Source organism: Raphanus sativus, unplaced genomic scaffold (genome assembly GCF_000801105.2).
Source record: "Raphanus sativus cultivar WK10039 unplaced genomic scaffold, ASM80110v3 Scaffold0080, whole genome shotgun sequence".
In the NCBI taxonomy this organism is placed as follows: domain Eukaryota; kingdom Viridiplantae; phylum Streptophyta; class Magnoliopsida; order Brassicales; family Brassicaceae; genus Raphanus; species Raphanus sativus.
The window spans coordinates 442-25,121 of NW_026615402.1; the positions used below are offsets into that span (position 1 = coordinate 442).

General features: G+C 34.6%; 2 protein-coding genes and 2 long non-coding RNA genes across 10 annotated transcripts; 3 read left to right on the forward strand and 1 right to left on the reverse strand.

Moving 5' to 3' along the window:
- Nucleotides 1-300: 300 nt before the first annotated feature.
- LOC130501003 (kinesin-like protein KIN-14G) lies at nt 301-5,029 on the forward strand. Its single transcript, XM_056995916.1, has 18 exons — nt 301-444; nt 577-743; nt 1,083-1,217; nt 1,295-1,507; nt 1,592-1,663; nt 1,873-1,941; nt 2,037-2,237; nt 2,337-2,418; nt 2,504-2,599; nt 2,668-2,844; nt 2,924-3,030; nt 3,101-3,279; nt 3,370-3,785; nt 3,877-4,040; nt 4,129-4,277; nt 4,383-4,520; nt 4,616-4,819; nt 4,912-5,029. Exons 1-18 carry the CDS (start codon nt 324-326, stop codon nt 5,027-5,029), a joined length of 2,808 nt encoding a protein of 935 aa, XP_056851896.1. The 5' UTR covers nt 301-323.
- Nucleotides 5,030-5,512: 483 nt separating this feature from the next.
- Nucleotides 5,513-6,151, forward strand: LOC108836580 (uncharacterized). The gene has a single exon (XM_018609721.2). It carries the CDS (start codon nt 5,513-5,515, stop codon nt 6,149-6,151), a length of 639 nt encoding a protein of 212 aa, XP_018465223.2.
- Nucleotides 6,152-10,927: 4,776 nt separating this feature from the next.
- On the reverse strand, nt 10,928-12,277 carry LOC130501006 (uncharacterized). Its single transcript, XR_008939450.1, has 4 exons — nt 11,936-12,277; nt 11,460-11,538; nt 11,224-11,309; nt 10,928-11,161 (listed from the first exon to the last, which is right to left on the reverse strand). It is a non-coding gene; the product is annotated as an uncharacterized LOC130501006 (long non-coding RNA).
- A 5,444-nt stretch (nt 12,278-17,721) lies between these two features.
- Nucleotides 17,722-22,850, forward strand: LOC130501008 (uncharacterized). 7 transcript variants are annotated; one of them, XR_008939453.1, is made up of 5 exons: nt 17,722-18,226; nt 18,694-19,031; nt 19,429-19,517; nt 19,723-20,073; nt 20,185-22,850. It is a non-coding gene; the product is annotated as an uncharacterized LOC130501008 (long non-coding RNA). The 7 variants fall into 7 exon arrangements; XR_008939454.1 differs by having other exon boundaries at nt 19,723-19,830; nt 19,921-22,850; XR_008939456.1 differs by having other exon boundaries at nt 19,723-19,778; nt 19,921-22,850.
- The last annotated feature ends 1,830 nt before the right edge of the window (nt 22,851-24,680 follow it).

Sequence of the window (24,680 nt, forward strand, 5' to 3'; positions counted from 1 at the left end):
AAAGACTATTATATCAAATTAAATTAGTAACAAACACAAATATGATTATAAAATAAATCAAATACAAACAAATAATTTTTCAAAAAAAAGATTAAAACAAAAAATATACCCGCCCTTTGAAGGGCGGGTCAAAATCTAGTTTTGTTTAATTCATTAGAAAGTGTTAGCGAGAAAGTGAGGGAAAAAAATAATTTCAAAAAGACATATCTCATCTTCCATTGCGATCCTTTATATACAAACCGCAAAACTTCTCCCTGCTGAGAGATTCTCTAATCCTTAAAACTAAACAACAATTTCACGAAAATTCTCAGGAACCCTGCCAGATGGAGGAGACCAATGATTTTCCCTTCTCCATAGTATCCATCGTTGAAGATGTTCTTCAACATTATAGTACCCGATCAAACGATGCCGGATTTCTATTACCGCGGAAACTCGAAGAATCTTGTGAGTTTCTCTCTCCGAGATCTTATCCCCTTCGTGTTTTCATATAATGATTTTGAATTATTCCCACGTTGAAATCGCCTTTGTTAATAGATATCATGTAAACATATTTATCTTTTCATATTTGGCACGTAGCTCTAAGAAGATACGAAGCTGCTGCGTGGCTTAGAGAGACGCTCGGAGTTTCTAGCGGTAGAGACTTCCCCGCCGAACCTTCTGAAGAAGATTTTAGGCTTGGGTTGAGAAGCGGGATCGTTCTTTGTAATGTTCTTAACAAAGTTAATCCTGGCTCAGTCTCAAAGGTATCGACCCGAAACCACATCATGTAATATTAGTTTTGTGACGTCAAGTAAACGGTTTAATCTTTTGTTTGTTTCATGGTGTTAAATAGCTAAACAACTGTATTAAACAATTGCGGACAAACTTGCTCGGAGTTCTCCATAAGCTGTAATTTATGTTGATTATGTTCCATCGATTTTTGAATTCTGAACCGGTTTGTTTATCAACTAGTATAGTTTTGGCAGAAAATAAAGTATTAAACCTACATAGATAAGTTAAATGAAACATTGTATTGACTTTAAAAAAAAAAAAACATTGTATTGACTTATATGTAGAGAATTAACATCTTTTTTTTTTCACAGGTTGTTGAAGCACCGGATGATGTTGCAGATGGAGCTGCACTCTCTGCTTTTCAGTACTTTGAAAACATCAGGAACTTTTTAGTTGCCGTTGAGGAAATGGGTTTGCCATCTTTTGAAGCTTCTGACATGGAGAAGGTATAAAAGACTTGAAAGAAGATATAGACTACTTGTAGCTTCTTCTTTTTAAAATCTTTGTTTTGTTTATTTTTCAGGGAGGAAAGTCTATTAGGATAGTGAACAGCATACTTGCACTTAAGTCTTATAGCGAGTGGAAACTGAAAGGTGGAACTGGTCCGTGGAGGTATGGATCCAACATGAAGAATAATTTTGGATCGAGGAAACCATTTCTGAGGAAAAGTTCAGAGCCGTTCATGTCAACAACTCATTCATCACCTGATCAGCCTGTGTGTTCTGATCTTGGGCAAGTAAGTGACAAAGTAGAAATGTTTTGTTGATATGGCATCGGTTGTGGTGGTTAATGATAAAAGTATTTCTGTTTTACTTTGCAGGGAGATTCTAGATCCATTAACGCGCTTGTTCGATCATTTATTTCAGACAAAAAGAATGAAGACATTCCAAGTGTAAGAATTCTGCTTTTATAGTTTATTATGGTTGTGTTTGCTGAATGAAACCTTATTGATTTTTTCTTAAAGCTTCTTAGGATATATAAAAATGATGGCTATGTATCTCCAACTGTAATAGTACCAGGAATTGTTAGCAAGACTAGTAGACACAATTTTCCAAATTCTTATTGAAAAATCTGATTTATTTATTTCTTTAATCTCCTCAGGTTATAGAGTCTGTGTTGAACAAAATTATGGAAGAAGTCCAGCAACGGTTATCAATCCAAAATGAAATGGTGAGGATAATCATGATGTCATTTTCTTCTGTCCGAGGTTCTGGTCTGGCTAGGAAGTATTAAGAAGCTTGCTTTCAAATTTTTTTCTTTTTCAGATGAAATCAAGTACAAAGCCTATTCCAGAAGATGATTCATCATGCGAGACAGTGGAACCGTCTCAGCAGTGTGGAGTAAGACAACATGACGAAGTAGAAGAAAACATAACATCACAAGTCGTAGAAGAAAAGATTCAAAGGATAAATACTGAACACTTGGAAGAACAAGAGATTCTTCTAAACCAACAAAAGCACATCCAGGTAGCTTCCATTGTGTTGCAAGCATATTGTGAAAATGTTTTTTTTTTTTTTTTGCATCTCCTGTTAGAAGGAGTTTGAGCTTTGTTTAAATTCCTGCAGGAGTTAAAGCAAGTTCTAAACACTACCAAAGCTGGAATGCAGTTACTGCAGAAGAAGTATCAAGAAGACTTCTTTCACCTAGGTTTCAACTCAGACCATATTCTTGCTATGTGCTTCTTCAGGCTTTAATGTTCAATTAGTGAATATATACTGTGTTTGTTACACAGGCGATCATGTAAATGGTTTAGCTCATGCGGCTACGGGATACAAAAGAGTTCTTGAAGAAAACCGCAAATTGTACAACCTAGTGCAGGACCTAAAAGGTATCTTCACTGTAAAAAAAAATCACTTGTGGCATACTTAGAGACACTCACACTTGTGTAATTATTAGGAAACATACGGGTGTACTGTCGGGTTAGGCCGTTCTTGCCCGGGGAACCAACTGCTTTGAGTACCGTGGAACACATAGAAGAAGGGACAATCACAATCAGAGTGCCATCAAAGTATGGGAAAGAAGGACACAAACCATTCATGTTCAACAAAGTCTTTGGTCCTTCTGCAACACAAGGTTATTTAAGTCCATATAATGTTTCTTTGAGTCTGTTTTTCTCTGATTAACATTACTGAATGAATAATTTGTTCTTCAGAGGAAGTGTTTTCAGACATGCAGCCTCTGGTACGGTCAGTTCTTGATGGCTACAATGTCTGCATCTTTGCTTATGGCCAAACCGGGTCCGGGAAAACTTTTACCATGGTAAAAACACTGATACAATACTTGCCGTGTGAATCAAGTTTTTAAATTACTAATTTGCCTAATACTCTAGACAGGTCCTAAGGAACTGACTGAAGAAAGCCTAGGTGTGAACTACAGGGCACTGGCTGATCTGTTTCTTCTATCAGATCAAAGAAAAGACACAACCAGCTACGAAATCTCGGTTCAGATGCTAGAAATTTACAACGAGCAAGTCAGAGATCTACTTGCCACTGATGGCCAACCTAAAAGATATCCTTTGGACTAATAATTTTTCTCACTGTCTCCTCATCTTTCAAGAACTATAACTTTTATTTTGTTTGATCCTTAACTCCTGACCACGTTGGAGATCAGAAACAATTCTCAAAATGGAATTAACGTTCCGGAAGCAAGTCTAATGCCTGTCTCAACGACGGATGACGTTATACAGCTGATGGATCTAGGACAAATGAACCGTGCGGTGAGCTCAACAGCCATGAATGACAGAAGTAGTCGATCTCACAGCTGTGTCACCGTTCATGTTCAAGGCAGAGACCTCACGTCTGGAACTATCCTCCATGGCTCCATGCATCTGGTTGATCTCGCAGGAAGCGAGAGAGTTGACAAGTCCGAGGTGACTGGAGACAGACTGAAGGAGGCTCAACACATCAACAAGTCCCTCTCGGCTCTTGGGGATGTGATCTCTTCGCTCTCTCAGAAGACTTCTCATGTGCCTTACAGGAATAGTAAACTCACACAGCTGCTCCAGGACTCCCTCGGTAAAATACTCAAAAAAAAACCTCATCACTCGTTGCGTTTGTGTATATACAATACGTTTTTTTTAACAACTTCTGTTTGTATTGTTGTCAGGTGGATCAGCCAAGACGCTTATGTTTGTCCACATTAGTCCAGAAGCTGATACACTTGGAGAAGCTATCAGCACTCTGAATTTTGCTGAACGAGTGGGGAGTGTTGAGCTAGGCGCTGCTCGTGTGAACAAAGATAACTCAGAAGTCAAGGAGCTTAAAGAACAGGTTCTTCTTAAACCATACTCTATCACCATATATACTTTTGGTTGTGTCCCTTATCACTAATCTGATAAATGTTCTGTGGGGATTTCAGATTCTTAATCTCAAAATGGCTCTAGCAAGAAAAGGAAATGGTAATGATGCACAACCAAACCCTGAGAGAGTATCAAGAAGAAGATCACTTGAAACACCTTCCTTGCGACCCAAGCTTCCTACCAAGGGAAACGCACTAAGCAATCTTAGGCCTCAGATTATGGATCTAAGTGGACCAGAGGTATGTATAAATGCTTTGCTTTTCTACCAGGAGCAACTGAAATTCATGACATTTGTGTATACATGTACCAATGTGCAGGGGTTTAGTGATACTACATCTTCAAGAAGACACACCTTAGATCTCCATGAGTTAATGAGGCGGAGGCAATCACTGAACTCAAATGAAGAGGATAGAGAATTTAAGTCAGGGGTGTGGATAGATAAGCAATCACTGTATGTTGCTCACTCACCTTCCATTTTACATGTATTTATCTGCATCCTCATATCACTGATCTCTACGTACCATCTTTTTTTTTTTCAAATGACAGAAACGGTGGGAGACAAGACTTTGAAGTGCAGAGTATTACAGATAACGAATCTGACGAAGGCGTAGCAAGTGATTGCTCAGATTCTGATTTGTTGTGGCGATTGAACGTTCAAGTGAATGTGCCTGGAGTTTCTAATAAACAGAGTCCAGCCAACTCCAAACCGAAGAAAGTTCAGACAAGAAGTACTAAACTCTCAGAAACCAGGTAATAATAATTATCTATAAAGTCTGATTTTATGTTATTTTGCAATAGTCTTTATTGGTTTGGTCATGAACATTTGTGTTTTCTTGTGGCAGAAGTTTGATTCCATCTCTGATCCCAGCACCAAGTAAGAGAACTCCTAACACCGTTAGTTCTCAGCCACAGCAGCGACTAACTAAAGATGGAAAACGCAGATTAAGTTTAGGCAAGTGAACATGTTTTTTTTTTTTGGTAAAGAATAAAATCAAGGAGACAACAAACAAAAGATTGTTTTTTTTTTTCTATTTTGTGAATCTCAAATATACTATACTGTTTTGTGTGTACAACATTATACAAAATTACTGGAAAGAGAGGAAAATTCTAAAATCCTAAACTCCATTTATGACTTCTTGGATATTTTCAACATAACTACTTACATATAGAAGTACGATGTCCAGATTAAACCGGCTCAATTTGATTTGGCTTTTACATTCCAAAGAAAACCGGAAAACGAATCTGAACCAAAAGCATTTTGCATTTGTTTTTCGAAATAAAAGTGGAAAAAAAAACACGATTTAGCACTAACCTGTAACCACTAGGAGACGTGGTGTAGTCAACCCACGTTTTGCAAAACCACTCAGGTTCTTAATACAAATAACACAACTCTTTCCACAACACCGCCACTACTCCCTCTCTCTTTAATCATTGGTTGAATCAATGACGATATTAGTATCTACCTCAAACTCTCCTAAACCTCGAATCATGACTGAGATGAGCAAGGATTTGCCAAGGCTCGTCCCTGCATCCACGTCCACATTGTGCAAGTTTAGGGTTTCATTGTGTCAGGTGATCAAACAACCCAAGGCACCAGAGAAAACCAAAAGTAAGAACCAGAAGAAAATATACAAGAAGAAGATGGAAGAAGAGAAAGGGAAGAGAGGTTTCATCAGACCCAGGTTGGTTTTTCCTGTTAAGAAGATGACTTCTACAATTTCCGGTGCCTTCAGACGCAAGAAACAACTTAAAGGTGAAAACAGAGAACAGAGAAATGATTCTGAAAAAGAGACTACTGAAGCTGCTGAGACCGTGGCTGTTGTTAAGACAAAACCTAAGCATAATTCACTCCAGAAGAAGAGCTTTTGTGGCAGCGCAAGAACTCGACTGAAGATACTCATCTTAGGGCACAGATTGAAGACGAGAAGAAAAAGAACGAGAAGACGAAGAAGCTTAAGCGAGGGCAATGGAGGAGAGGAGCTGTGCAAGAAGAGAATACTAATGGGTGAAAGATGCAAACCGATAAACCGGTCAGGTGTTTTGAAGTATGATGGTGATGGAATTCTTGTCCCCGAGCCATGACAATTGTTAGTAGTCATAGTATGTTGCTTACTCACACCATTAAATAGCCAGAGTATGTTGTTGTACAAATTTTATTTCGTACCAGTTTCAGTATCTTAACTATCTTGAAACTAAGGCTACATTTGAAGATCTACTAACACTGCCTAAACCTTTTATAGATAATCCACAACAACACTAATTAACTAAGACCATTTCCAATATATTTTACTAATTATCCCTCTAAAATAGAGATGTTGTTTGCTCCAGTGTATTTTTATATAATAGAATTGCTCAAAACATAAAGTAAAAATAGATTGCTAATTTTCCCCTACAAATAGAGAAAATAGGAATCTCTGTTTTTAAAAAGAAATAAATATCAAAGGGTTGGTGTGAATTTACCTATAATAATATCATAAAGGCAAAAATTGTAATGGGTTGAATTCTCTAGCCTGAAGGAATAATATGGAGAATTTGAGATTAAATATATGTACTATTATGAGTAAAGCCATTGTAGTTTGTTCATCTTTGTAACTGTTCTGGAGTTTGGTTGCTTGTAGAGGATGGTGACGTGTTGTTGATGTTGTTAGGACTAAGTCTTTTATTCAAGAGGTGGAAAATCTCTGGCTTTTGATTCCCTTGTTGGTTTTAGACGCCACTGATTTCCCAAATTACAATGCCTTTGGGAATTTTTTAAATAGGTTTCTAGATTTCGATATAGGTTTCATCCTTGCACAAGCTCAAGTTAAGTATTCCTAAACCGGGCTTCTAACTCTAGTGGTAAAAGGTTCACAGCTGTGAGTTCCGTCATCTGGATTCAAATCTCGGCCACTGGGGAATTAGCATTTCGGCATCGTCAGGGACATAGAATCGACACATGGCAACATGTGACTAGTCTGGATCATTTTGGTGGGGCCAAAATACCTCTGTATAATTCAAAAAAAAAGTTAAGTATTCCTAGGAATGAAAATGATCAGTCTTGTGTCACACCGTGGATAGACTCTGTGGTTAACCATAAACTCAAGCATCTTGATGTTGAGTGTCATGTGAAGCGTTAGTGTTTCTTGAGGAGATTCCCTTAAGCCTTTATATATGTGACGATCTAGCACTTGCTGAATCATATTTTGTTGACCGCTGCAAAATGAAATTTTAGTTATATGTTTATAATCAGATTGAGACCAAATCTTGTCGGTAACCAACAACAGTCAGGTGGTTTCAGATTATATTGTCGTTGTTTCCCTCAATTTTTCTTGATCTTTTTACCTAATTGCCAGAAGATATTTTGCTTCTTCCTCGTTTCTTTTCTATCTCTATATATCGTTTATAAACTGTAAGCTCTCGTCACTTTCTGCTTCAACATATATACATCTAAGTTTGTCCGGTAGACAGATTCACGGATCTCGGATTCAAGCCAAGTAAGTTTCTTTTCGTCTCGCTTAGGATAATTAACTGAAAATAAACTGCGTTTCACTAAGGTTTTGATATTTATCGGCTTCTTATGCCCAAGTTAATGGTCTCTTTTGTTACCCAAAAAAAAAGTAGGGGGAATTGGATAAAAGAGACACTTTAAACTTTTATTTGTCATTGTAGGATTTTTCATATTTTTGGCAATTCTGGACATATTTTACCCTTTGTCTATGAAAAAAATAGTAAACTTAGTTTTAAAAATGTAAAAAAATATAAAAACTATTGGAAACATAAATATGATAATTTCTATGTTTAAGTTATTTTTTAAAAAATAGGAAATCATATTTTATTTTACCTTCTAACCAGGTTAGAATACACATTCTGGTGATCTACTTAACCTAGAAATCGGATAATAAATTTTATACATAGATCTATCCAGGGTATATACTGTAAACTAAACTTTTCTGTATTTTATATCTGAGTTAGAATTTGGTACATTACAATCTAGCAAGATGCTTTCAATCTACCTACAACTAGATAACGACATATAGCATCAACCCTATATTGTACCTTACGTAATTTTTGTGTCATAATCTCTTCTGTCTTTTACCTTATGTGACGCATAAGGAAGAATAGATTTCCTACCTGTTGTACTGTGTTATGGGTGAGGTAGGATATATATTCTAGTCAAATATGAAAAATATGGAAAGTTTTATATTTCAGTTAATATCTTTCCTAAATTTACGGTAAATCTACCATAAATCATGCACAATATCTTCTATCCCATGATCATTGAATTAACAAAAATTCAAATAAAGAAAAAAAAATTGTAGATCTGTAGTTCGAACCTACACCCACGACAGATACAAGGTATTTAACCAATAGGACACAAAGATTTTTGGTATCGTCGATACATAATTTAAATTTAACAAATAGGTCAGTTATTCTCCCCCACACAATTCTTAACAACATTAGATTCTTTTCTTTTCACGAAGAACCTGGCACTCATGGCGAGAATAAGCGTTTGAATACAATACATGGTGTGCAGTAATTGGCACTGCACCAGAATGATCTATGAAGAATTGCTTATCATCTCAAAGGTCTACAAATACCAAATATATGACCATTAGAAACTCTGTAAGAAAACTTAAAAACTCTTCTTGAGCCGTAAGATTTTCAGGAACCAAACCAAAGAATATTCAATCAAAATAATAGCAAAAGGTAAACTTAATCGGGAAGAAGGTAGGATTCTCCTCAAGCCAAAATCACCATTGAAGAGCTTCGAAAGCTTAGGCAGAGAAGATCAGAGAATTAGAAAAATAATTAGGGTAAACGTGTTACTTTTTCTTGCTTTTTTTACTTTTAAAAAATAAAATAATTTATAATTAAACCAAACTATGTATTTAATTGAAAATTTAATTTAATTAATCATGAGGGTATTATGGTATTAACATTAATATAAATCTTATTTTTCCAACTAATTAAGAAAAAATACTAGAAGGACAAACCTAGGTTGATGGTGTCTCTTTTATCCAATTACCCCAAAAAAGTATTGTGCAACATTCGAGTTTTCCATTTTCACATGGGAACAACATATGTCTAAAGACCTCGACATAGCGTTGTCCCTAAATTTTTTAAAAATTAATACATATGAACATAAGCCTATAAATTCTTATTATTTTTATTAAATTTTATATGGCTTCTAAAATTTAGGGGCCCGTATACCTTTTGTGTGTGTTCTTACTTATATATATCCACATAAGTTCCGCTGCATTCCCCAACTATTTGTTCTGTTTATACGATGTTTCAAAAGTTGATTAGTAAACATTAGGGTAAAAACGGGGTAGCTAAAAGTTATTGCTACGATGTAAACACACGAAAATCCACCGTCCACATGTGATTGCTTGACCACAGAATGTAACATTTTATCTAAAGCTACGGTTCACGTGTAGCCGTCTAGGCCCCGTGATGACCTAACTCATCATGTGGTTCTTGATTAAGTTCGGTTGCCGAAATTATTCCCCTATAAAAAGGAAGTGATCGTCTGATCGATCACCCTAGAAGTCTTCCGGTGTAGTGGTGAGCCTATGTTTCTCACGTCACGTGTTCATGCATATAGCTCATATATTTCATTACCACGTAGGATCTCACATCAGATCTAATGTCAAAACGTTTTAGTTAGGCAAAATCGGAAAGATTTGAGATCTTTTGGTCTATTTTTAGTATGTTTCTGTTTTCAAATACACTAAGATATCTATAGAAAAAGTATTATATTCAAAAAATTTAACTACATCATTCAAATTCAAGACATCCACAAGCGACCAATGTCAATTGTATACAGGACCAACTCCGAAATCTGAGGGCTATAAATAACAAATTTTTTTTTGAAAAAGGCTTAGGGCTATAAATTGACAAACTTTTACAATTTGGTCATCTATATTAACTGGAAACATTCTAGAAATTCAATGTTAATGTTTCACTTGAAGAACTTACTTTCTATGGTTTAAATTTCAAATGTCCATGATGCTTTATTTACCATAAAAAAGACTTTAATATTTTTATTTATCAAGTCCAAAACTATTTTTAAGCAAAAAAAGAAAGTCCAAAACTATTTGATTTCTTTTTAAATAATTTTGTGTGAACATTATGACCAAAAAAAAAAGATTTTGTGTGCATGATTGTTGCCGACATATTGGGGATTCATCCAACGAACCAATACAGTGTTTGTTGCTTTCTTATGTCCCATCACACGAAAGACTACGCGTCACGATTCACACACAGTCCCCATAAAACGGGTCCCAGTAACTGTTCCCTTCCCTCGAGGACTGTGAAACCCGAAGTGTCGTGACTTCGTGTCCAGATTCATCACGGTGTCTGATTATTGCGACCTGACACGCTACGGTTATCGATCCGGTTCAGTCGCTCTAAAATACTCCCTCTGTTCCATATTACTTGATGTTTTAACTCAATGCACAAATATTAAGGAAAACTATTTTTTATTTAAAATATTACTAAATTACAATTTAAAACTAATTTATTTAATTATAAATAGAAATAATAAAAATTCAATTGGTTACACAGTTTTTGATAAAATTAAAGTTACATAAATTTGTGCAAACATCATCTATTATGAAACAACAAAATTTCTCTAAAACATCAAGTATATTGAAACGGAGGGAATACTATTAAAGGTATTGCGACCTGACATTGTCACGGAGTACTAAAAGTTTTATGACCGGAATATAATAGCATCATTAACCCAAAGCTCTTATTAGAGTGGCTTAACTATTTTTTAATAGTTTTTAAGTAGTAAAGTGACTTAAGAGACATAGCTAAGAGATTTTAAAAATTTACCATCTCCAATGCAAGTCGCTTAGTTAAGAGTTCTTAAAAAAGAATTAAACATTTTATGAAAAACATGTCTAAACAAGATGATCTCAGTTGGTTGAGAATGAGAGAATATGTGTGTGATCAAACGTGATTGGAAACTACAAAACTTCCTCCACGACAGAAAACTACAAGTTTACTCCCAATGCTACAAGACAACAAGACAGAAAACTACAAGACTTCCTCCACTCCGTGACACAAGAAAACTCCCAATGCTTCATTCTTTGACTCTGTCTTGACCTGAAAGACGAAGATGAATCAATAACCAGATACTTCTAATACTTCATGAACCATCACTTTACCGTAGAGATCATCTTTTTTTCAGCGTGGTCAAATTGAAACTGAGGCATCACCATAGTTGTAACTTAATCCTCCCACCACGTTTGTTCTGCACACCACAAAACCAAAAACAAAACAGAGTCAGAAACAAAACAGAGTCAGTCCATCAACATCTCAGCGTGGTCTCGTTCCTCCACACCCGTTCTTTAAGCTATCCTAGACACTGCTTTACACAACTAGCAACTGAACAATCACACACCTGTCTCATCATGTAACAAGCTCCACCCTTTATAATGATCACATGCTCTCGTCTTTGCATGCATCAGTACTTCAACATCCTGCAAAGATAAACAAAGCTTCACATCACCATTTTATTTTTTTGCAGAGACAGAGCAAAATAGAACTAAAACTGATATCATAAAAGAACAAAACCTTGCAAAAGACTCTGGTTGTTTCGAAATCAAAGGGCTTCATCAAGTTCACATATAATATTTAAAAACGAAAGCATTGTCACAGAGCAACCAAATATATGAACAGCTTCACAGAGAATTATACCACAAGATAACAATAATACATCAAGATGAAACATCAAAATTCTCTCCTTTATGTTCTCACAACAGAAAAAGCAGAAACTATGATTCCACATAAACACCATACATATCTCTCTACGTTTCAATCAAACGAGTAAAAGTAACAAAATCAGCATACATGATGAACCAATCATCAACGATGTACCTGATCGCCAACTATATGAGAATCTGGAAACTCCTATCAATCTGAATCAAAAGAATTAGACTTGAAAGCAGAAGCAGAATCAAAAGAGAGGGAATCTCCTTGACGATTCAGTGATTCGGTGAAACAGAATCAAAATAGATTTCGGGAAGAAGATGAAGAAACGGATAAAGATCGCTCTCGAGTTCGTCGAGAGAGAGAGAGAGAGCCGTGAGAGAGAGACACGTGTTACAAGAAACGTTTGTTTTATCGCTTAATTAGGATACGTTGTTTAGCTTATTTGTCTTTTTTCTTTTTCTTTAATTACTAAATACACTAAAAACTCTTTAAGAGCCCTGCGTTAAAGATGCTCTAATAGCCATGTATGCAAACGATTCTTTTTTTTTTGAACAAATATGCAAACGATTCGAACCAGAAAATCATCCCTTTACCATGAACTGTCTATAGTATAAAATAAATATATTACTCCTCCTGTTCTAAAATGCGGGCGCCTAGCCGCGTAATCGCCCGCGTATACGTGAAACGTGAGGTTGTCGTGGCGAATTAGTCCAATTCGGTGACATTATACGGTGCTCTGATTTTAGGCCGAGTAGCGCACTGAATTTGATAATGCGGCCGCCTAATGAATAATACAGTTGATTAAAAGTTGTTTGACCCAAACTATTTGGCCCATTTAGATAAAAAATTAAAAACCTTATCTCTTTATCCCGAGTATTGATTTGGGGTTTTTTCTGAATTTTCACACTTGTAATTCTTATCTGTGATTTTTGTTGTCAATCGAAAGTGAGACAGAATGAATCAAGAGCTCATACATGTCTGATCTTCATTTCCACCCTTACTGAAGTCATTTCTCGGTAATAATCTTTTACCAAAGCTTGGTTATTTGTGAAATTTGTTTAGGTTGATGTTTATAGATCGTGAATCAAGAGCTGATAAATGTTGTGAGCGAAGCTTCGTTGACGTGTAGCGGAAGCTTTGTTGATGATTTTAGTTATTGAAACTTTTTCAGTTTCGTACTTTTTTTGTTAGCTTTTTTTTTTAATTAAAATTAAAATCTTGATTTAGAGCTTCGTATATCACACACCAAGCTTCTTACTAAATTGTCTGGTTTCACATCACCTGCCCTAGAGTGTCTGTAAGAGCATCTCCAATGTATTACTTCAAATTTTATTTTAAAATGGTGCAACTCCAAAATAGAGTGATGTTTTACTCCAATGTACTACTCCATTTTGTCTCTAAAAATAGTTAATAATATTCTATACTTATAAAATTTTACCAATTAACCCCAACTATTTTATATTTGCAAAAATGTCTTAAAATATAACTTATTTAAATTAAAAATTTATTATTAATAGGTACAAGAAATCATAAAAATAGAATAAAATATAATATATAAGTTGGTTCAATAATGAACATTAGAATATTTTTTTCCACAAATGATCAACTAATGCATTTTATAATGAAAAATGAGTTTCTTTATCTTTGATATTCCTAAATCGAGTAAGAAAATTTTGAAATCGGGATATTTTCATCTTATGCAGTTTTGATCTCTAGAGTTGAAGTTTCTCTTGTAATTTCAATTGGTGCGTCGAGTTCACGCTCATCCTTAATTATCATGTTGTGTAAAATTATACATATAGTCATGATGTAATGTAACAATTTTTTTTTCCAAAAACGAATATGTCCTTTCGCAATAGAGAAACGCGAATGTTAAATTAAATTATTAAATAATAAAATATCTTGTTTTTCATGTTATTATATCATTTTAAAATATTATCTAAATAATAAATGAGAAAATTAAAAATTTAAAGGACCATTTCATAAATAAAATAAGTTCAACTCTAAAATGGAGTAATGTGTAAGATTATTCCATAAATGGAGTAACCCTAGCTATTACTCTATTTTGGAGTTGAAAATGGAGTGGGATTGGAGAAGATTTTACTCCAAAATGATGTTTGGAGTAGAAAATGAAGTAGGGTTGGAGATGTCCTAAGAAGGTTCAAAAAATTTCTTTTTTTTTGTTAGAGTTTCTAGTGTTGTCTTTATAGTTCAGTAAATAATTTTTAATAAGGATAATAAAACTTGTCCTGTAGTGATGTTTGTATGTTGACAATCAAAATTTTGGAAGTGTTGTCGTGAGTCATGTTAATATAATCATTTCACTTTCTATATATTTTTTCTCGTAATGATGTTGAAATTTTATTGTTGTTTTAGCTTAGGAAAGAATGGAAATCCAGCAACAGATAAAAGGAAACTCAAATGATGTAGACTGGAAGTATGGTTGTTATGTGATCTACGATTTTCAGAAAAAAAATGAGATGTAGGTTATGTGGCTCTAAGAGTTTTCTGGTGGCAACAGAAAAAGTGTGATGTAGGTTTTGCTTTTGTATAGTAGATGTGGTTGAAGAAACAACGGTTGTGATGTATGATCTAACTTGGTATTTGATGAATTTTTGTACATTTAAACTAGAATCTTATTAAAACTAGGCCCCGCGTATACTCCGAGTTTATCCCGAATTTTTAGTAACTCGTTAGGCCCAAAGTAACCGTACGGATAGCGCGTAGCGCGATTCTGAACAGGGCTCCTAACACTGTTCGAGATATTTATGTCTGCTAAATTTTTTTTTCATGAGGGTTATTCGGGTGCGATTACTGATTATTTATATTGCTTTTTGTTTGAGGTAGTACACGAAGGATCTCTATCGGTCTATATCTATTAATTATACATGCAGGCACCTTTATCACATGGACCATGGACTGAACATATGGACCATATTCACATGCTAAAATAATTATATAATTATTTATAATACAGTATGTAACATAAAAACTGAGACTGTTATCTATACTTTAGAAGTCTTATGTTAAACGTGTGTATGGCTAAGACCTACGTAGTTAATATGTGTGTTTTGCATGCCCTTATGCGTTTAATCAAACGAGTAAAAGTAACAAAATCAGCATACATGATGAACCAATCATCAACGATGTACCTGATCGCCAACTATATGAGAATCTGGAAACTCCTATCAATCTGAATCAAAAGAATTAGACTTGAAAGCAGAAGCAGAATCAAAAGAGAGGGAATCTCCTTGACGATTCAGTGATTCGGTGAAACAGAATCAAAATAGATTTCGGGAAGAAGATGAAGAAACGGATAAAGATCGCTCTCGAGTTCGTCGAGAGAGAGAGAGAGAGCCGTGAGAGAGAGACACGTGTTACAAGAAACGTTTGTTTTATCGCTTAATTAGGATACGTTGTTTAGCTTATTTGTCTTTTTTCTTTTTCTTTAATTACTAAATACACTAAAAACTCTTTAAGAGCCCTGCGTTAAAGATGCTCTAATAGCCATGTATGCAAACGATTCTTTTTTTTTTGAACAAATATGCAAACGATTCGAACCAGAAAATCATCCCTTTACCATGAACTGTCTATAGTATAAAATAAATATATTACTCCTCCTGTTCTAAAATGCGGGCGCCTAGCCGCGTAATCGCCCGCGTATACGTGAAACGTGAGGTTGTCGTGGCGAATTAGTCCAATTCGGTGACATTATACGGTGCTCTGATTTTAGGCCGAGTAGCGCACTGAATTTGATAATGCGGCCGCCTAATGAATAATACAGTTGATTAAAAGTTGTTTGACCCAAACTATTTGGCCCATTTAGATAAAAAATTAAAAACCTTATCTCTTTATCCCGAGTATTGATTTGGGGTTTTTTCTGAATTTTCACACTTGTAATTCTTATCTGTGATTTTTGTTGTCAATCGAAAGTGAGACAGAATGAATCAAGAGCTCATACATGTCTGATCTTCATTTCCACCCTTACTGAAGTCATTTCTCGGTAATAATCTTTTACCAAAGCTTGGTTATTTGTGAAATTTGTTTAGGTTGATGTTTATAGATCGTGAATCAAGAGCTGATAAATGTTGTGAGCGAAGCTTCGTTGACGTGTAGCGGAAGCTTTGTTGATGATTTTAGTTATTGAAACTTTTTCAGTTTCGTACTTTTTTTGTTAGCTTTTTTTTTTAATTAAAATTAAAATCTTGATTTAGAGCTTCGTATATCACACACCAAGCTTCTTACTAAATTGTCTGGTTTCACATCACCTGCCCTAGAGTGTCTGTAAGAGCATCTCCAATGTATTACTTCAAATTTTATTTTAAAATGGTGCAACTCCAAAATAGAGTGATGTTTTACTCCAATGTACTACTCCATTTTGTCTCTAAAAATAGTTAATAATATTCTATACTTATAAAATTTTACCAATTAACCCCAACTATTTTATATTTGCAAAAATGTCTTAAAATATAACTTATTTAAATTAAAAATTTATTATTAATAGGTACAAGAAATCATAAAAATAGAATAAAATATAATATATAAGTTGGTTCAATAATGAACATTAGAATATTTTTTTCCACAAATGATCAACTAATGCATTTTATAATGAAAAATGAGTTTCTTTATCTTTGATATTCCTAAATCGAGTAAGAAAATTTTGAAATCGGGATATTTTCATCTTATGCAGTTTTGATCTCTAGAGTTGAAGTTTCTCTTGTAATTTCAATTGGTGCGTCGAGTTCACGCTCATCCTTAATTATCATGTTGTGTAAAATTATACATATAGTCATGATGTAATGTAACAATTTTTTTTTCCAAAAACGAATATGTCCTTTCGCAATAGAGAAACGCGAATGTTAAATTAAATTATTAAATAATAAAATATCTTGTTTTTCATGTTATTATATCATTTTAAAATATTATCTAAATAATAAATGAGAAAATTAAAAATTTAAAGGACCATTTCATAAATAAAATAAGTTCAACTCTAAAATGGAGTAATGTGTAAGATTATTCCATAAATGGAGTAACCCTAGCTATTACTCTATTTTGGAGTTGAAAATGGAGTGGGATTGGAGAAGATTTTACTCCAAAATGATGTTTGGAGTAGAAAATGAAGTAGGGTTGGAGATGTCCTAAGAAGGTTCAAAAAATTTCTTTTTTTTTGTTAGAGTTTCTAGTGTTGTCTTTATAGTTCAGTAAATAATTTTTAATAAGGATAATAAAACTTGTCCTGTAGTGATGTTTGTATGTTGACAATCAAAATTTTGGAAGTGTTGTCGTGAGTCATGTTAATATAATCATTTCACTTTCTATATATTTTTTCTCGTAATGATGTTGAAATTTTATTGTTGTTTTAGCTTAGGAAAGAATGGAAATCCAGCAACAGATAAAAGGAAACTCAAATGATGTAGACTGGAAGTATGGTTGTTATGTGATCTACGATTTTCAGAAAAAAAATGAGATGTAGGTTATGTGGCTCTAAGAGTTTTCTGGTGGCAACAGAAAAAGTGTGATGTAGGTTTTGCTTTTGTATAGTAGATGTGGTTGAAGAAACAACGGTTGTGATGTATGATCTAACTTGGTATTTGATGAATTTTTGTACATTTAAACTAGAATCTTATTAAAACTAGGCCCCGCGTATACTCCGAGTTTATCCCGAATTTTTAGTAACTCGTTAGGCCCAAAGTAACCGTACGGATAGCGCGTAGCGCGATTCTGAACAGGGCTCCTAACACTGTTCGAGATATTTATGTCTGCTAAATTTTTTTTTCATGAGGGTTATTCGGGTGCGATTACTGATTATTTATATTGCTTTTTGTTTGAGGTAGTACACGAAGGATCTCTATCGGTCTATATCTATTAATTATACATGCAGGCACCTTTATCACATGGACCATGGACTGAACATATGGACCATATTCACATGCTAAAATAATTATATAATCCACACAGTAATGAAGCAAGGTTCTCTCCTGGTGTTGACACATCAGATTTTAAAATGAATTTGAGACTGCCATGTCAATAAATGAAAAAACTGAGAACCCAATCAAAATATTTTGTCTCTCCACATCACTTTTGTCTTTTGCACCGAAGGGTTCTGCGCTCTCTCTCTCTCTCTTCCTCTTTCGATTTGATCGATATCTCTCTTCCTCTTTCGCTTTTAAATTGAACGGGGATGTGGAACAAGACAACAAGACAAAGGCTGAAGAAGTTCAGACCCAATCAAGGATCTTCACGACTCTCTTCTCCGGCGAGGTGACCGAAGGGTTCTGATTTTTGGGGGAATCGAAATACTATAATGGGTTTGACGAATTTCATACTGACAGTGACCGGAGTAGGCGCCGTGGTAGTGCTATTGAAGGGCGACGTCAAGCAATCTGCCACCGTATTGAGGCGTAACGTCAAGCATATCCGCAACTGGCTCGAAGAAGAAACTTCCGCCACCTCCAAGTTAGCTCTCTTTCTCTAGATCATGATTGTTTTTTTTTTCTTTTTCTCTTTCACAAAGGTGTGTGTTTAGGGATTGTGATTTTGCAAATTTTTTTTTTGGCTCAGCAAGCTATAAAATATGATATAAGACTATATGTTTGGTGATATTATAGTCATGTGTTCCTTGAGGGTGATCATCCTCATCCGCAGCTGCTAAGATTTTGAAGTAATCTTTTATTGAATTTGTATCCAAGTTTTTTTCAGTTAGATAATTCAAAAACGGAACCGTAGTTTCTTTGGTGATCGTCAGTTGTTTGTATAATCTGAGTTCTGACTATAACAATGACTTGACGATGGCAGTGGAATAGGTTTACATAAGAAGAGTGTGAAGTGTGATTGATCAATGCTGGTTATTACTTAGTGATAGCAACACAAAAGCAAAGCGTGTGTCTGAGTGACTGATGAGTTTGATTGTGGATTTTTTTCAGGGAAGATTCCAAAAGACAAGAATTAGTGTCTTGTGCTTTTCTGTATACATAAACAGAGTTTATTTTTTTGGATTTATGACTTTGGTGTGCGTAAGAGGAGTGTGTTGAGGCCGGCAAAAGTTCCATCTTTTCAAGTCTCTTCTCCGCTAACAACCCTTTCCGGCGAAAGACGCCTATGCCCGAAACCAACAAACCTAATATTGTTTGAATGCTTGGTGTTGACGAACCTAATATTGTTTGAAGTCTCTCGAAATATTGTACCTGAAGAGAGTCTGGTGGAGGTTGTACCAGAGAGTCACAAGAAGTTCTTGGCCAACATGGTTTGGGTTCAGGAAGAGGTAAATGCCTTACTTCTTTTGGTTGTTATCACCTTGTTTGATTGTTGGAATTGTTAGTGGCTTTAGTGGTTAGAAAACCATTAAAATATTTGAACTTTGGACTTATTGATCAATCTCTAGAGAACGTTTAGTCTTCTTTGGGAGAACAAATGTGTATACAAGTTCACATTCTCATATTTGCTTCAGATGCTTGAGTAAGCACCGTCTATAACAGAGCATGACCGACTATCGTTTATAGAAGATCAGTTTCTCATATTTATTGCAGATTGACCATACATAAATATTAATAATATATGTGTTGCATTAAGTAGACATAGAAACCTACAAGATGAGACTGTGTCTAATCAAAATTTACACAAAATTAATATAATCAATGAAACATAATATTTCTTTGTAGATGAAGTAGCCGTCACATACTTCGTCAAACTGTCCAACAACGCATTCATCACCAACCTCAATTTGAGAGAGCAGCATTTTATAACCACGGTAATCCCTTACACTCATCTCTAGAACAACTCGACTGCAATTTTCTAGGCATTGCCAAACAGCTTCAAACTCTCTCTCTGTCCAAAGCTTCTTTACGTACTTAGAGCCTGCTAAGGTTGAAGGCAAATTTGGATGTTCTGCTCCCTTTTTTCTTGGGATACCTCAGAACAGCCTTTAATCTGTCAGTGTTTTTCTTTGTTGAAAGTTTGCAGATTGCAAAGAGAGGAAGCGAAGATAGCAGTTTGGAACAAAATGCACAAGGTTTGGGACACTTGTGAGGATGAAAGTAGAACCTGCTATTAGAAAACTTGGGGTCCTCCTTCACTTATATGAAAACTCCCGTAAACCAATCAAACCATGATAATTCTACTGAATTGTTTTTTTGCTTGAATCACATGTGAAGCTGGAGAAGAAGAAATGACCATTACTGGATAAGATCTTGTACAAGCTTCAAACAACCAAGTCGAGAGGTCAGGTGGAGTTCAGTATTCAGTGATCATCAACGAGAACAAAAGTTTTGACTATAGATGCCTGCAATAAAACAGTAGCACAAACCGTAATCTTCTTTCCATGCTTGTGTATATAATTTTAAAATGTTTATCTATATATACCAATATATATCGTTGTTATGATCTGTTTCACGCTGTTGAAAAAACTTTCGAATCAGCTGTTCTTGCCGCAAAGAATCAAAACCACCAAAGGTCTTCAGGGTAAGGATGTGCAAGGTTTGGGAGCTTCACAGGTGAAAGCATCAACGGAGAGAAAGCTTTTTATATTTCTCCTGTATCTTTTATCACAATGCTTAAAACTGTATAGCAGATTCTGTTTTCTTCCATCTCCATAGCTACAGCCCAAAAAGTTGAGAAATGAGATTCATGACTTAGTGATTGGTGTCACGGAAGTTATTGTTAACAAACACAAAGAAGAATTACTATTTTTAAAACAATATAAAATGTAAAAGTAAAACCAAAGTTAGGAGTGCATTGTTTTACCAAATATGCATGACTTCAAATATATATACATATTCATCATTTTTTTTGTTATAGTTTATTATTTCATTGCTAACAAAATAAATTTTATAAGCTTAGTAACATTTTCTAGAATTGTAACTTCTCAAAATGTAGAAATATTTGAATATTCGTTTTAATGATATATATATATATATATATCATTTTCTCAAATCTGTAAAATACAATATTTCAACAATATTTATTAATTTTATAATATTTAAAAATATAAGTATAATAATGATTTTAACAAACCTTCCTCCGCGACCAACCTTCCTCCGCGACCAACTTTCCTCCATGGCGTCAAGTCCTTGATTCAGCTACTTTGCTCCACCACAGATCTTCATGCTTAGGCCGTTCAGCTCTCCGTCGTGCTCTCAGAACTGGTCTGTCCGCTCCGAGCTCGCGGTGGAGCAATCAGTCGAAAGCTCTAATGGTGACTTCTTCGGTTTTTGCACAATCGATCCCTAAACTTCTGATTCCTTACAAAACTGCCTAAGCCTTTGTAATTTGCAGACACATCCCTAATTTCGCCCCTTAACTTTATAATGTGCAATTTAACCCAATCGAGTGTTCTGAATTTGCAGCCTTGGTCCCTGAACTTTTGATATCTTCGTTTATGACCCTTGACTTCCTAAGTTGCAGAAATGACCTTGAGAATTGACCCAAAACTTACAATTGTACACTCCAAACCCTAATTCACTAAATGAACAAATATATGCAATTAGGGATGTTAATACGGGCGGCCCGGGCCCGTTTAGGCCCTGCTCGTATAGTACCCGCCCGTTTAAAGCCCGTCAAGGTCTCACCTGTTTAAAGCCCGTCAACGTCCCTCCCGTTTAGCCGTGTGCCCTTTTATAATTCCAAACAAAACAGAAAGGCCAAACATTTACATCCCAGAGAGAGAGAGAGAGAGAGAGAGAGAGAGAGAGGTTTCTTAGTGAAGAAAACGATTAATGGATTCAAATTCATCGACACAGAGAGGAGAGAAATTTGACGGCAACAATTCAAGTTTTGAGATAAAGAAGAAAACCTAACATAATACGACGTAGTTTCACATAATCTGAAAGAAAAAAAAATTAACGGGCACCCTTTTATTTCGCGGTTAAGCCCGTTTAGTAAATATTCTTAAGGGGCGGCCCGCGATGAACCCGTTACAACATTTTTATATAACTAAACGGGTACGGGTTCCGCCCGTTTAATACCAGCCCGTTATGCCCGCGGGCCTCGAGCCCGTTTAAACATCCCTATATGCAATGTAGACACCTAAATACAATCTAAAGTGATTTAAATGAACGAAATGACATGCTAAAAATTATTAAATACACTATATCAATAGACTAACCAAAAACTAATGTATTTCAAGACTATTCAAATCTGCAAAAAAAGTCTATTTATTCTAAAAGATCAGAAATGAGAATGGTGATTTGGCTAGGGATATTTGCGCGATGAACTCATATGTGCTTGCTGGTATAAGATGGTGTAAGAATAGTATACAATATTTTTTTTTAGGTGCTCAATTTGGAACTATATTATCTAAATCTCTGTTTGCTGCTTTATTTTTAGGTCTTACAAATAAGAAGATAACAAGAAATAAACAACACCAAAAAAAATTCACCAAACAATTAGTACATCGAATGGAAAGTAGGTGAAAAGTAGGCTTTATCCAGTCAATTGCTTATTGAAGCAGGTTCGAGGCTAAGCCAAATTGTGTGTTTAGGGTAAGAAAAAACATTGTTCTTGATAGTGGTGGTGTCAATGGTTCTGATTCTTAGACAGAGATTATATTTATTTTTAAAATGTCTGATGTAAAATAGTTTTTGATAACATAATATAAATGTTTTTTAGATAATGATGATTATAAATAAATTAAATTACCTTTAAATTTATGAGTAATCATATATTAACAAAACTTGGCTGAAGTGATATCATTAACCCTGTCTCCAAAAATGAAAGAGGTGATATCATTAACCCTATCTCTATTGCTGATGCAACGAAACTAAAATTAGAACTGTTTAAAATTAATCTAAGCTTCGTTGAATTCCGAAGAATGAAAATTAGTGTAAAGAAGAAAGCAGAGGATGCAAAGGAGGGAGAGATGACAAGACCGTGTAATCTCTAATGGAAAAAGGAGCGAAGATGATGAAGTGTCAAAAGAGATGGGTATGCCTTTTAGGGTTATCAAGACGGAACAACATGATGTTTGTTTAAGACAACTCTAATGCTTCTGCTCTTTTTTTTCCAAAAACAAATCTCTAATGCTTCTGCTTCTTGAGGTATCTTAGAAAAGCCATGAATCTTTCAAGGTTTTTCTTTGTGTGAATGTTTGCAGATTTCAAAGAGAGGAAGGGAAGATATCAGCTGTACAAGGAGAAATCAGAAGCTGCCATTAGAACTCTTTGACTTATATAAAAGTGCACAAAAACCAATCAAAACCATGACTTGCTTGAATCACATGCGAAGTTGGAGACGTAGAAATCAGCATCAATGGATAAGATCTTGTACAAGCTTCAAACAACCAAGTTGAAAGCATGAGAGATGATGCGAATATCAGTATTAAGTGATCAACAAGAGCAACAAGGGAACCACCAAATCACCAGAAACTCAGCGAAGATCACCTCATCTTGTCCAAAGACATACTTTCGTAACACCTTTCATAACTTTTTTTGCTGCTGATATTGATTGCAGAAAGTATGGACAGCCTTATCATTAACTAAGAAGACAATATGTAGAACAAAACTTGAATGTTTTCTCGAGGTAACATTTTGAGGTCTTTTATGTAAGTCTTTCTTCTTTTATAGTTGTTAGATAAAAGTTTTTGACTATGAATCTTTGCAATAGAACGATAACGCAAACTTCAATTTTCTTTCCATAAATTTAAAATATCAACGAATCAAAGACTCCAAAGCCATATGTGGTTTAATAACGATGATTGTATATTGTTTTATAAGAAAACTGTAGAGTGAGATATAGTGATGGACAAATCAGTTAAAAAAAATATGGTGATGAATAGATATTATTCTCGGGTCATCTAAAAAAATGGACTGCACATTTGAAGAGAAAACAAGCAGAGAAACAAGATCAATGATTAAGAATAACATTTACAAAAAAATCTTCAACAATCTCCATTACAAGAAGACATACAATTTCCCTACGTTAAGAAAAAATATGCACGGTTGAATCTTAAAACTAACCAAACAAAATGAAACAATGGAATAAAGCAGACATCTCAAAAGCAGTCGAGCACTTCTTTATTTTCAATTACTTATCACTGAAATGTTTATATGTGGTCCGTGTAGTCAAAATTACAAATTAACAACTATATTATATTTAATACATTTCTATCAAACATTTTTTCACAACCTAGCTAAATGATTCTAATAGAGTTTTGAACTGAGGAATGAGATAACTTGAACCAAAAAATGAACTAAAGGGAAAGATGAAAAATTATAATTATAATAACAAAATTTCAACACAAAGACAATTAAAAAGTCCATAGACATAGAGTTTTAGCTAATCAAAGATAATTAGTTGTTTGTTTCTGTGAATTCAATTTTCATCTTAGGCAAGAACCAACAAATTTTTGAAATAAATACCTATTCTCTGTTATAGTTCACATGCTCTGTTTTTAAAATATGCATTCTAAACGTGTTTAACAAAGTGTTTATTCTCTCAATTTTCAAAGTATTACAGCATAGTCTTATATCATATTCTGTCCACTTTTTTTAATTACGACAACATAGTATGTTTGAAATACAAATTTGTAAGAAAAAAAACCCGCCGCGGAGCGCGGGTAAGAACCTAGTTATTTATAATACAGTATGTAACATAAAAACTGAGACTGTTATCTATACTTTAGAAGTCTTATGTTAAACGTGTGTATGGCTAAGACCTACGTAGTTAATATGTGTGTTTTGCATGCCCTTATGCGTTTAATACCCATTATTTATCAATTACAGTTCTAAGCCCGCATGATTGTGGATTTGTGGTAATAAGTAAGATATGAAAATGTGCTAAAAACAATTTTTTCCCGGTGTTCGAATTTCAATTGAAACAAAAATCGTAGTCACATACATGCAAAGTTGGTTTGGATTTCGGTTAAATAATTTACATGAAGTTAGTTTCAAAAAAATAATTTACATGAAGTTTGGTAACG

What these genes read in the sequence shown, in the direction of transcription:
- LOC130501003 (XM_056995916.1), top strand. Translation starts at nt 324, where the DNA reads ATGGAGGAGACCAATGATTTTCCCTTCTCCATAGTATCCATCGTTGAA. An exon ending in CCGGGAAAACTTTTACCATG is followed by an intron (nt 3,031 to 3,100) that starts GTAAAAACACTG and finishes CTAATACTCTAG; the next exon opens with ACAGGTCCTAAGGAACTGAC. An exon ending in ACTAAACTCTCAGAAACCAG is followed by an intron (nt 4,820 to 4,911) that starts GTAATAATAATT and finishes TTCTTGTGGCAG; the next exon opens with AAGTTTGATTCCATCTCTGA.
- LOC108836580 (XM_018609721.2), top strand. Translation starts at nt 5,513, where the DNA reads ATGACGATATTAGTATCTACCTCAAACTCTCCTAAACCTCGAATCATG.